The sequence below is a fragment of the Lynx rufus genome, unplaced genomic scaffold (genome assembly GCF_022079265.1).
Source record: "Lynx rufus isolate CCGP_SWC_20201006 ecotype Redwood Valley unplaced genomic scaffold, mLynRuf1.p SCAF_8, whole genome shotgun sequence".
In the NCBI taxonomy this organism is placed as follows: Eukaryota; Metazoa; Chordata; class Mammalia; order Carnivora; family Felidae; genus Lynx; species Lynx rufus.
Window position 1 is genome coordinate 134,037,962 of NW_025814896.1, and position 13,817 is coordinate 134,051,778.

The 13,817-nt window shown below is 38.8% G+C and overlaps 1 protein-coding gene across 1 annotated transcript in view; it reads left to right on the plus strand.

Annotated features, from left to right (window-relative positions):
- ADAM17 (ADAM metallopeptidase domain 17) overlaps positions 1 to 13,817 on the plus strand; it is a 53,699-nt gene that overhangs the window by 6,302 nt on the left and 33,580 nt on the right. The window contains exons 2-4 of the mRNA XM_047068923.1: positions 4,582 to 4,714; positions 11,132 to 11,262; positions 12,066 to 12,154. Coding sequence (XP_046924879.1) covers positions 4,582 to 4,714; positions 11,132 to 11,262; positions 12,066 to 12,154 — 353 coding nt within the window. The remainder of the gene's footprint in view (positions 1 to 4,581; positions 4,715 to 11,131; positions 11,263 to 12,065; positions 12,155 to 13,817) is intronic.

A 13,817-nucleotide genomic window follows, 5' to 3' on the forward strand; every position in this document is an offset into this window, starting at 1 on the left:
ATATGGATAAAAGATAAACTCTTGGGAATTATTTCAAATTCTGTTGAAAAAGCAATTGAAAGTTGAGATGACCAGTGTGGTTGGAATTTCGGAGGTGAGGTACGGTGGAATGCCAGGTATCTGAGAGACTCCTTGCTGGTGCAGGCGGGTACTGAGAGCAGGATCTCTGTTGGACGAGGGGCGTGCGTTTACTCTGTTGGATGAGGGGAGTGGTGCCAGGGCATCCAGTGGGAGATATCTAGTAATTATAATATGGCACATTACAGTTGAAACACATTACCTTAGGTATTTCAAAGTACTTTAGCAAGCTACATTTTAAAGGTGCTTGTTATGGAAAATATACCTAAAGATAACCAGTGATGTTACTATCGCGCTCTTTCTTTTTTCTAGGCCTATTTTTATACATAGTTAAGATCATGCAATATGAATAGTTTTTTTAAATCTACTCTTGTTTATTTATCCTTGTTGTCTTAATCTTGTTTACTTATAGTGTATTTTCCCATGTTCTTAGAAACCTATTGTTCCCAGCGTTTTTAATGATTGTAGATTTTTTTGTCATTTTGAAGTGCTATAATGTATCTTTTTCTCAGTTTATTAATGTACCTTGTTTCTGATTTTTGTTCTTAAAAATAATGGAAGGCTGGACAAGGACCGTCTTTGTACCTAAAGCTTTGTCTTCACTTTGAGCTACTTCCTTGAGCCTAGTTCAGGGGTTCTCAGACCTGAGTGCATCAGCATCACCTGGAAGGCATGTTAAACACAGATTGCTGGGCCTCAACCCCAGGATTTCTGACTGAGTAGGACGGAGAAGAGGCCTGAAAACTGGCCTTTCTAACAAGTTCCTAGGTGGCGCTGCCGGTGTAGGGACCACACTTTGAGAACAACTGGCCTATCTTATTGACAATGACACTATAGTATTGAGGTTAAGGTTTGCAGCCAGTAGGAGTGATTATGATCTTGAATGAAACTGAGTTCATGTACCAACCTGTACCAAGGAAGTTGAAGAGCTATAAAGGATTGTATCAGCATCTTGGCATTGAGGATTTGTGCAATTGGTGCACACAGCAATGCTGTTTTTTGCAAGGTTCTATGCTGGGTGTTGTGAAGTAAGGATACTGTGAGTAATAAAACCCAGCTCCCTTTTGGCTGTTTTACAATCCGTGAGATAAGACAAATATAACACAGAAGTACTGGAAAAAAGAGTTGTAAACAAAGGGCTACAGAATTCAGAGAGAGGCAAGGTCATGTTTGGTTGACACATCAGAAAGTAGGAGGTCAAGAAGTAGAAGGTCTAAGAAGAGTTAGGATATTTTTAAGGAGTTTCACAAATATGACATCAGTGAAGCATGGGGTTTTCAGCCAGAGAAGCCCAAGTTCAAATCTTGGTTCTGTGCTGCATTAGTCTTGTGATATTATTCTCCTTGAGTCTGTTTCTTCATCTGTAAATGGGGATACTACGCTAGGTGTGTTGTGTAGATAATGTAATAAAACATCCAGCAAAGTGTCTTGTAGGAAGTACACACTCAAAAATTGTTGAATAGGGACACTTGGCTGGTTCAGTCGGTAGAGCGTGTGATTCTTAATCTTAGGGTCATGAGTTTGAGCCCCACGTTGGGTGTGGAGCCTACTTAAAAAAAAAAAAAAGTAAAAAAACGTTTTTGAATAAATGGTTAGCTTCTTGAAGGTTTTCATTGGTACTGCTAAGTGTTATAATTAATAATGCCAAATCAACAACCATCCATTGGCATAAAAGTGATTGATGCCTTTTGAAACAGCTTTTCTGTTGATTAAATTTTAAAGGAAATTTTATTGATGGAAAATCAATGGTACCCAAAAATGTGAACTTTGCTGCCACTTTATTTAATCTTATCTTGAGTTAGAGCCTTGAATGGATTTTGATGAAATTTACTTTCGGGGCCTCTGGCTGGTTCAGACGTTAGAGCTTGTGACTCTTGATGTCAGGGTTGTGAGTTTGAGCTCCATGTTGGGCATGGCACCACTTAAAAAAAAATTTACTTTCATCATATAACAGCATGCTTACCTCTTGTTTTCTTCAGGTTTGCCTAAATATTATGCAACAGTGAAGCATCTTTCCTTCTTTGACCCCTCTTCTTTTTTTTTTTTAATTTTTTTTTCCAACGTTTATTTATTCTTGGGACAGAGAGAGACAGAGCATGAACGGGGGAGGGGCAGAGAGAGAGGGAGACACAGAATTGGAAACAGGCCCCAGGCTCTGAGCCATCAGCGCAGAGCCCGACGCGGGGCTCGAACTCACGGACCGCGAGATCGTGACCTGGCTGAAGTCGGACGCTTAACCGACTGCGCCACCCAGGCGCCCCTTGACCCCTCTTCTTAAACTGGTCCTGCCTACTGCCTGTCTTTGCTATCCTGCTTTAACGTCCACAGTACTGACATTTTTGTGCATTGTCTGTCTCTCCCACACTAAAATGAGTACTTCAGTAGGCAAGGACTTTGCTTTATTTAATGCGATATCAGTACTTAGACTAGTGCCTGGCACATAAGAGGGAATTAATGAATTGGTGACTCAACCAACTGAGGATATTTAGGGGAAGAGGGACGAGTTTTGGATCAATTCTTTTCAAAGTGGTTTTGTGGGCATATTTAACCTCAGTAACAATATACTTGTATTTTAAGCTCCTGGTGTTATATTTTAAGGACATTCTAAGTCCAGTGGAATGATTTTGAACACCATTGCTTCTGTAGTGGTATTTGTTGAGAGAAAAGGAAAACATCAGCTCCAATATTTTTAGACAATTTCTACAGACTTCAGTCACCAAAATAGTCTTCCAAAAATCCTCCTGATTTTGGAAGAGGCAGCTAAGCTGATGATGAAAAGTGACTTACATGGGTATCATATACTTTATAGTGTTTACCCTTGCTCTATACCAAATAAAAATGTTTTTGTGCATGTTTTGTTTTTGGGGTAGTGCATCTTTGCTTTTCTTGGGTTCCAAGTCAGTCTAGTAAAATAATTAATGTTGGTTGTTTTTTTTTTTTTTCAGGGATTAGTTTGGTCATATCACTTCTACTTCCTCATGTCCAGTGGATTGATCATTCTGCTGTGTCTGTTGAGGGCAGCAGTGATGGGGATATTACCTGTTTTTTGCTCTTTAATTTGGAATATGTAATTTTTCTGTAAAAGATTTACTTTCGGTTTGTTCAGGCCATTAATACATTTGTTGCTCTTTCGTACTACACATGAATTGTTAAGGAATTCATATAGCCCTGGTTAGCAGTGGTCAGTTTGAGTTGGTCACCTTCATCTTAGCAATTCTAAGCTGACAGGCCAGAAATGCCTTGAATTTAGAAATTAGCTCATTCATAACATGATACTCTTTGAGATATCAAAATTATTAGTAGCTAGTATGAATGTGAACTCATGTTCAGATTTCCCTAATTGTCACAAGTATCTTTTCACATTGGTTTGTTTGACCTAGGATCCAAAAAGGTCGAGGTGCCTGGCTGGCTCAGTTGGTAGAGTGTGTGATTCTTGACCTTGGGGTTGTGAGTTTGAGCACCATATTGGGTGGAGAGATTACTTAAAAATAAAATCTTTTAGAAAAAAAAAAGGTTCACACATTGGCTTGCTTGCCATATTCTTGTCTATAGTAGTTCCCTTTATCTGTGGGGGATACATTCCAAGACACCCCTCCCTCCACCCTGTAGATGCCTGAAACCATGGATAAGTACTATCCAAGCCCTGTGATATATTGTGTTTTTCCTGTAGGTGCTTACCTATCGTAAAGTTTCATTTATAAATTAGAGTAAGAATTAAACAACAGTAATAATAAAATCGAACAATTATAACAATATACCATAATAAAAGTTTGTACGAATGTGGTCTCTCCCAAAATCTTTTTTTTTTTTTTTTTAAAGTAAGCTTTATGCTCAGCATGGTGCTTTAACTCACAACTGCAAGCTCGAGTTGCATGATCTACCAACTGAGCCAGTGAGGCACCCCTCCTAAAGTCTTATTTTACCGAACTTACCCTTGTGACAGTGTGAGCTGTTAAACTAAACTGCATACACGTTAAGATGAAGTAAGGTGAATGATGTAGGCATTTTGACGTAGTGTTAGGCTACTGTGTATTGACCTTCTGACGGTAGATCAGGAGGATCATTTGCTTCCAGACCACAGCTGGCCTTGGGTAACTGAAAGCTCAGAGCTGGAAGCCTCAGATAAGGGAGGACTGCTGTGTTTTGTCTCTGCCCCACCCTTCTTTCCCATGCCATTTATTTCCTGAAGAAATTGGGTCATTTGTTCTGTAGGAATTCTAACATTCTGGGTGTGGCTGATTGCTTCCTAAGGTTGTTAGTTAATTTGGCAATCTAATCCCTTTATGTCTTAAAAAGTGGAAGTTAGGTTTTGATTAAATTCAGGTTTGATTTGTGTTTTTTGCCTTTTAATTAATTAATTTGGGGGGGCAAGAATGCTTCATAGGTTATGCTTAGCACTTCAAAATGCGTCAGGAAGAGTTTGTTGTCAGAACTTGTCATTTTAGTGATATTACAATTGATTAGTAAGTTTAGGTGTTAATAACCTTTTTACCTTTATTTCAGAAAAGCTTGATTCTTTACTCTCAGACTACGATATCCTCTCTTTATCCAATATCCAGCAGCACTCAGTAAGAAAACGGGATCTACAAGCCTCAACACATTTGGAAACACTACTAACTTTTTCAGCCTTGAAAAGGTAATTCGAACTATTTATAGAAAAATATTGGGGCAATGAGGGACTTAGTTTGGCAAAAGGAGAAAAATAAGGTGTTTACTGAGGTCTTAGGAAGTTACATTTTAAAAATTTGTAATTGATATAATTACAGTTGGTCATGATTCTTAATACTGCTTATTCTAAAATTCATAGTGATGGTTATTAAAAACAAGCAAATGGGTATTCTAGAGGTATTAATGATGGTAATAATGTTTATGGGATGGGTTCTAACAAAGGATTTTGATTGATTGAATGACTTATAATACCTTAAATTTTTTGTGCTACTTTAGAACCATCAGCTATGTAAAATATTTTTATTTTATATATGGAGATGCTAAAGTTTAGAGGTAAAGGATTTGTTCAGGACCCCACAGCCTGGTGGTAAGCTGGATGTAGAATTCAGTGCCGTGCGTATATTGAATTCCCGTTAAGTTGTAGCATAAATTGATAGATGTGGTCTATTTGGGCAGTAATTTTACTTTCTCTTATGTTTTGTAGATGTAAGTGATAGATAATTGCAGGCCTTTTTCTAAAATCTTTTTAGGGAGCTTTACTAATATCAAAACAAACACTGAGAGAATATAAATGGACTGAATCATTCTATATTCATAGGTTAGGTCTTCCCTATCAAATATTTAAAAAAATTTTTTTAGTGTTTTTATTAATTTTGAGAGACAGAGCACGAATGGGGGAGGGGCAGAGAGAGAGAGGGAGACACAGAATCTGAAGCAGGCTCCAGACTCTCAGCTGTCAGCACGGAGCCCGACGTGGGGCTCGAACTTACAAACTGTGAGATAATGACATGAGCTGAAGTTGGATGCTCAACCCCCCCCCCCAAACAAATATTTTAAAAAAGGAAAGTAATACATATATTTGGTTTAAAAAGCCAACTATGGAGGGTATAAGAAGTTTTCACTTCCTCCTCAATCAAACTTCCCAGATCCAGAGAGGTTTCCTGTATAAACCTCAAGGTTTTAAGGCATATTTTTTGCATACAGATCCGTATACATGTAGGTGATATAGATAAGTGTATCATTTTTAACAACTGCATAATATTTCTGTTGCATAGAATTGTAACTTGTTTATTGGCTAGTAACTTACAGATAGATAGGTCTAACCAAAGTGATTTTTTTTTTTCCTATAGCAAATAATGTTGTAATAAATATCTTCGTGAAAATACCTTGTCTAGGGGCGCCTGGGTGGCGCAGTCGGTTAAGCGTCCGACTTCAGCCAGGTCACGATCTCGCGGTCCGTGAGTTCGAGCCCCGCGTCGGGCTCTGGGCTGATGGCTCAGAGCCTGGAGCCTGTTTCCGATTCTGTGTCTCCCTCTGTCTCTGCCCCTCCCCCGTTCATGCTCTGTCTCTCTCTGTCCCAAAAAAAATAAATAAACGTTGAAAAAAAAAAAATTAAAAAAAAAAAAAAAGAAAATACCTTGTCTAGGTATTTTTATGGGATACATTCCTGAAAGGAGAATGGGTCAAGGAAATATATACTATAACTGTTTACTGATATTACCATATTTCTTCCCAGCCCAGTTTATTCTTCTTCTAGCAGCAGTATATGAGTCTACCCATTTCCAGTAAGGTTTTATCAGCCTTTACTTTTTGTCCCTGTGAAAGAGGATGGTATCTCATAATTGTTTTGATGGTCATTTTTTGTGAAATTGATCATCTTTTCACGTCTAAGTCATTTGTTTGTGTCTACCTTTTCATATCCTTTTACCATTTTTCTGTTGGATTCTTTTGGTTACTGAATCAGAGTCATGCTTAGCATATTTATCATTTATCATATGTGTAACTGATATTTTATGCAAATATATTTTACAATGTCATTTTGTTTTTCCTAGTTACTGCCATCATCCTTAGATTTTTTTGAATAATTTCTTTCTCTTAAGAGTTCATGTCAAAATATTGCAATATTGGTGATAGAGCTTCCAGACTTGTAGCAAATTTGAGCAGAGTGGTGATAATTATAGTTTATCAGTTGCTTATTTTGTGTTATTCACTTCAGTAGGCCCTTTGCGTCTATTATCTCTAATTCTTAACCGTACTCCACAAAGGAATTTTTGTAATCTCTGGAAAAAAAAAAAAATGAGACTCAGAGAAGTTGGGTAACTTGCCCAAGGTCATTCAGACAGTAGTAGAAGATAAAGGATTTGGTGATAAGCCTGTGTTATTTCTGTGCTGATGGAGATTTTGGTGAAGGAGTAGATATAGTAGTGAGAGATGAATAGGAGCAAAGGGAAAAACTGCAAAATAAGAACTCAAAATTTAGCTTTCTAAGGTTTTTTGTTTGTGTGTGTGTGTGTGTGTGTGTTTTTTTTTTTTTAAGTTAGGTTTGAGGTACCTCATAGAAACTTTTCTGGGGAGGAAAATACTCCCGTAGCCTTCCATATTCTTTCCTGCTTCATAGATGCCATTGATTCATTAAGAAAATGTTCAACAATATCTACCTATTATCATCTCTGTGTAAGGCAGCAGAGAAATTTGTAATTTATTTTACAGTTTCCATCTCAGATGTTTAAGTGGAAATGTATCTAACAATGAACGATAACTTTGGACCAGTTACATTAAAATAGTTGATTTCATTTTACCCTGGAAACCATTCAGTTAGTAGGTGGTATTATTTTCATTTGTAGATGAAGGTTCAGAGGTTCAGAGGTTAAGGCCAAGATTAAGCATGAAGCAAGTGGTGGAGACAGGATTTAACTAAACTAGGTTTGTCAGACTCCAAAGCCCACACCCCTTCTTTCTGTTACACTCTGTTGTTAAAAGAAAAAAAATTAGGGTATTTGAAATGATCTGTTTATATACAGCTGAACTTACCAATATGAAGTCACTCATTACTTGATGGTGATGGTAAATGATTAGATTTTCTGGATAGTAGTAAAAGGCAGAGTAATTTAAACCATGATCATAAAATTAAATGTGTGTGTGACTATTAGCAGTTGAAAAGCATGGAAGCACTGAGAAATTGTAAGAGGATTTAAAAAGTAATTTTATGAAGAAAAACTGTTTGAAATATGCCTAGAAGTTACATTTCCTCTGTTTCATAAATCAAAAAATACTATTATTCTAAAGTAATGAAAAAGATAAAAATACTGTTTTAATACTTTTTTTTAAATGTTTATTTATTTATTTATTTTTTGAGAGAGAGAGAGAGACAGGGTGAGAGCAGGGGAGAGCAGAGAGAGAGGGAGACATAGAATCTGAAGCAGGTCCCAGGCTCTGAGCTGTCAGCACAGAGCCTGATGTGGGGCTTGAACTCACGAACCATGAGATCATGACTTGAGGCAAAGTTGGAGGCTTAACCGACTGAGTCGCCCAGGCATGCCTGTTTTAATACTTTTTGATAATGTTACCCTTAAAAAGATTTAGGTATTTGTTCCTCTTTTTTTTTTTTTTTAATTTTTTGTTTTATGTTCTTTATTTTATATTTGAGAGAGAAAGAAAGAGAGGGAGACACAGAATCTGAAGCAGGCTCCAGGCTCCAAGTTGTCCGCACAGAGCCAGACATGGGGCTCAAACCCACAAGCAGTGAGATCATGACCTGAGCCGAAGTCAGATGCTTAACCGACTGAGCCACCCAGGCACCCCTTGTTCCTCTTAAGAGTGAAATATCTCGAGTTACTTGAAGGGGGCTAGAACTGATAAAGAAATGGAAGTGACATTGGAACTTCCATATCCAGCTGAATGGACCATTGAAAATAGTTACAAGGTGCAAACTTCCAGTTATAAAATAAATAAGTCATGGGGATGTAATGCACAGCATGGTGACTATAATTAATATTGTATATATGAAAGTTGCTAAGAGAGTGGATCTTAGAAGTTCTTATCAAAAGAAAACAAATTTGTAACTGTGTGGTGACAGATTTAATTAGTCATTGTATTATCTATACAGAAAAGGATAGGAAAATACTATTCAGGTGGATTAAAAAAAATTTTTTTTAATGTTTATTCATTTTTGAGAGACAGAGACAGAGCATGAGCTGGGGAGGAGAAGAGGGAGAGGGAGACACAGAATGTGAAGTAGGCTCCAGGCTCTGAGCCGTCAGCACAGAGCCTGACATGGGGCTCGAACCCACGAACTGTGAGATCATGACCTGAGCTGAAGTCTCACGCTCAACCGACTGAGCCACCCAGGCGCCCCCATTAATTCAGGTGGATTGACACTAGTTTGTAGTTACTGTAAATCCTTAAAACTGAGAGAAACAAAACTGCTGAAGGAAGTCTCTAAGTACGTGATTTCACATAATTTTGGTAGGACAAAGCAAGATCTAAATTCCGACTGACCTATCCTGTCGGAGGTTTTCATAGCTCAGAGGTGAAGATTGGAATCTCAGAAAACAGTGGTACCATTTCTGGGTCCTTGTCTTTACAGAAGAGCAGATTTTTAATGTCGAAAACAAAGGGTGGGAGTCCAGTGATTTTTCTGGAAAGAACATTCGATAAAAGTAGCATTGAGACTGCCAGAGGACTCTGAAACGAAAGAAGTCATTTACAATAGGATGCTTTTCCTTTCAGAGTCCTCGGCACAACTGATGGGGAAAAGTTCGTAGCTGTGAGTGTGTGGGAAGATATGTTTTAGGATAACAGGAGCAAATGTTTCAAGGCTTTCTGAAATAATGTCCTGTTGTCTCTCCCTCTGACCATTAAAAAAACCACAAGCAAACTAAAACTGCTTTGTTATGCACAAAAAGTTAAAAAGATATGTTGCCATGGAGACAGTCCCAGTCTAGCTTCTTTTTGGCAGTTCAGACCTACGCATACCCACAGGGAATTAACATTTCATGGTTTTAACCCCACACCTGACAAAATTTGTTCCTGTGGTTGAGATGAATCACATCTTTATCTTCGGTGTTCGTGGGCACACTGAGAGGGTAAAGAATTATTGAAAAATTCTTGCTCACCACACCCAGATTTTATGTCAGGACTGAAACTGGTAGAAAACAAAATATTAAGCCAACTAAAGAACTCGTGTATGTATTTTAATGTTTGTGTTGGATACCTTGTATTTATTTTCCTGATAGTAATTGTGGATTAATTTTTTTCAAGATAGGTTCTCTTTAGAAGGAGGAAAAAAAAGCTTGAGTGCTTTTAAATATAGAAAGTAGCATTTATTAATTTTGCACAGCAGTAAGACCAGCTTGATTGCTAGAGGCAGGATGGCACGGGCTTTTGAAATAAACCAAGTTCAGTTTCCAGTTTCATCATTTACTAGCTGTGTAACCTTGAGTATGTTGATAAGCCTCCAACCCTCACTTTTTACTGTGTTAAGCGTAAAGAAAGCGTGTAGTGCTGAGCAGGTATTCAGTAAGTGGTGTCTAGTAATATCAGTCTCTGATAAATATTTCAGACAAGCAGGATTTTAACTTAAATTGTCTAGATGTGGGTTTCCTTATTCAAAAAATGTTTTTAGTGTTTATCTATTTTTGAGAGACAGAGCACAAACACGGGAGGGGCAGGGAGAGAGAGACAGAATCCGAAGCAGGCTCCAGGCTCTGAGCTGCCAGCACAGAGCCCGACATGGGGCTGGGACCCATGAGCCATGTGATCATGACCTGAGCTGAAGTTGGACACTTAACCGACTGAGCCACCCAGGTGCTCCATGTGTTTCCTTACTCTTCACAGTCTCCAGAAAAGATGAATGCATAAATTCTTTAAATCCTTTTTCCCTGCAATTCTGGTTTTTTTTTTTCTTGGCCAAATTCTTTTTTTTTTAATGCTTTTATTTTTTTAGAGAGAGAGACAGACAGGCAGACAGACAGAGGGCGAGCAGAGGAGGGGCAGAGAGAGAGGGAGACACAGAATCCAAAGCAGGCTCCAGACTCTGAGTTGTTAGCACAGAGCCTGACACGGGGCTTGAACCCACAAACCATGGGTTCGTGACCTGAGCCGAAGTCGGATGCTTAACCGACTGAGCCACCCAGGTGCCCCCTGTTTGCCAAATTCTTAGTTAAAGAAATTAGTCTGTTCGTCTTTATCTGGGATATAACACTAAGTACCTAGTAAAATAGTAGTTGTAACTTGCATAGTCGTTTATTAATGTCAACTCTCTTGTCAGCTTTTTTTTTTTTTTAAATTTTTTTTTCAACGTTTATTTATTTTTGGGACAGAGAGAGACAGAGCATGAACGGGGGAGGGGCAGAGAGAGAGGGAGACACAGAATCTGAAACAGGCTCCAGGCTCTGAGCCATCAGCACAGAGCCCGATGCGGGGCTCGAACTCACGGACCGCGAGATCGTGACCTGAGCCGAAGTCGGCCACTTAACCGACTGAGCCACCCAGGCGCCCCTCTTGTCAGCTTTTTAAAGAAACTTCTATTTCATGTTGTTAGAGTAAAATTTTGTGCGAAACTTTTATGTGCTTTGAGTAAAATATGGACGCAATCTTTCCTTAGGCATTTTAAATTATACCTGACTTCAAGTACTGAACGCTTTTCCCAGAATTTCAAAGTCGTGGTGGTAGATGGTAAAGACGAAAGCGAGTATGCCGTCAAGTGGCAGGACTTCTTTACTGGACACGTGGTCGGTTAGTACGGAGCTTGCTTGTTTGCCCTTGTGTCCCGGGTGTCGGGTGTCTGGATCTCGCTTGATTGCCTGTTCTTTTTTGGTGGGGGGAAGAGGGGATGTCAAAGAAGTGCCATTCTTTGTTTTATTTGAGGTATATAAGTTTGAAAGCGGGAACATTCAGACAGGAGTAAATAGGTATTATCCAGCACGTATACTGTCTGTTTAAATGATTAAAGTGAATTTCCTCTCAAGTGATAAGAATCTAACCTCCTCCTGACTCTAGGAAAGGATTGTAGGCTTCCCTTATGAGATTTCAAAGAGGGAAGCTAAAAGATAAAATAATTGGCTTTATGATCCTGTTAAGTACTTTTTTAAGACCTACATCAAACAAGCAATTGTGGTTTACTTCTGAAACTTCCTTTGCAGAAAAAAGAAATGGCATTAAAATCTGCAAATAGTGCAGTTCAAGCCCTGTATAATCCAGATCGTGCTTTTTGCCTCATCTTAGTTCTTTCTTAACCAAAAGTAAAGTTATTCCAGAAGAGCATCTACACCTTTGTTTTTTGTTTTGTCTGTAACACGCTCTAGATAATTCTCGTAGGAGGATTGAGGGAAAGAGGTTTTAAATGAGTTGAGGCTACTCTTTAGGAGTGTGAATACCTTGCTGCTCGCTGGGGCCTGTGTTTCTTTGGTGTAGATTTCTATAGTCCCTAGGCAGATTCCACTCTGATGAAGGGCTTGGTTGATTTGTATTGACACTGGTGCATAGTTTAGTTTTTGATATAAGTATTTCTTAATGATGGAATGTTTTTTTCTTTTAAGGTGAGCCTGACTCTAGAGTTCTAGCCCACATAGGAGATGATGATATTACAGTAAGAATCAACACAGATGGGGCAGAATATAATATAGAGGTAAATCTACATGTGAATTTTTTTTGGAGGGGAGCTGTTATAAAAAGCTGTTTCTCATTTGTTTTAAGAAGGCAAAGGTCTTTGGGGCACCTGGGTGGCTCGGTCTAAGTGTCTCTTGATTTCAGCTCGGGTTATCACCTCATAGTTCATGAATTTGAGCCCTGCCTTGGGCTCTGTGCTGACAGTGCAGAACCTGCTTGGGATTCATTCTCTCTCCCTCTCTCTCTCTCTGCCCCTCCCGTGCTTGTGTTCATGCTCTCTCCCTCTCAAAATAAAGGAATAAACTTTAAAAAAAAAAAAAAAAGACAAAGGTCTTTAATTATGCTTACTTTTCCCCTTGTATTTAAAGTTTTTACCAGTGAAGTAAATGATTATGATTTTTTATAGTAAAAAAGGTAATATTTTTTTTTACATGTCTGAGAGGCTGTCATAAGATGCACCCTGTATTTCCTTTTTTTAAGTTTAACTTTTTTTAATGTTTATTTTTGAGAGAGAGCATGGGTGCACGTGCACATGGGGAAGGGGCAGAGAGAGAGAGAGAGAGAGAGAGAGAGAGAGAGAAAGAAAGAGAGGATAAGGGATCTGAAATGGGCTGTGTGCTGACAGCAAAGAGCCCAATGTGGGGCTTGCACTCATGAACCGTGAAATCATGACCTGAGCCAAAGTTGGATATCTAACCGACTGAGCCACTCAGGTGCCCCCTTTTATTTATTTATTTTTTAAGTTTATTTAGGAGTGCCTGGGGTGGCCCAGTTGGCTAAGCAATCCCACTCTTGATTTCTGCTCAGGTCATGATGTCATGGTCATGGGATCTAGCCTCACATTGGAGCCTGCTTGGAACTCTCTCTCTCCCTCATTCTCTGCCCTTCCCCCTCTCATGCGTGCACTCTCTCTCTGTCAATAATTAAATAAAATAAAAAATTTATTTTGAGAGAGAGAGAGAGAGAGAGAAAGAGAACACGAATGGGGTGGCAGGGAGAGAATCCCAGACAGGCTCTGCACTGTCAGTACAGAGCCCAGTGCAGAGCTTGAACTCCTGAACCACCAGATCATGATCTGAGCCAAAATCAAGTCAGATGCTTAACCGACTAAGCCACTCAGTCGCCCCTGATTTTTATGTTCTTTATTGCATAATTCTTATCTGCAGTTACCTTGATATAAAAATTATTGTATTAAAATCTTAGACATAAGAGTAAACAGGAAAATGTATATATCTTATTTTTAACACATCACCATTAAACATTTTAAGCCATCACTAATTTTATCACCAAAGCTCGCTATAAATAAGGCTTATATGAATAAGCCTAGGTTAAACTTTAATCATAAGATGATTGTCTTGGAGCGCCTGGATGGCTTAGTTGGTTAATCATCTGACTCTTGGTTTTGGCTCAGGTTGTGACGTCATGGCTCTTGAGATCCGCGTCGGGCTCTGTTCTGGCAGTGCAGAGCCTGCTTGGGATTCTCTCTCTCCCCCTCTCTTTCTGTCCCTCTGCAGCTTGCACGTGCACCTTTTCGTGCACACACACTCTCTCTCTGTTTCTCTCTACATAATAAACTTAAAAAAAAAAAAAAGATGATGTTTTTCCTCCCCCCTTTCTGCTTTGAAAACATTCAGATTTACAAAAGGACTTTATAGATACCCTGTGACCTTTCATTAACTGAT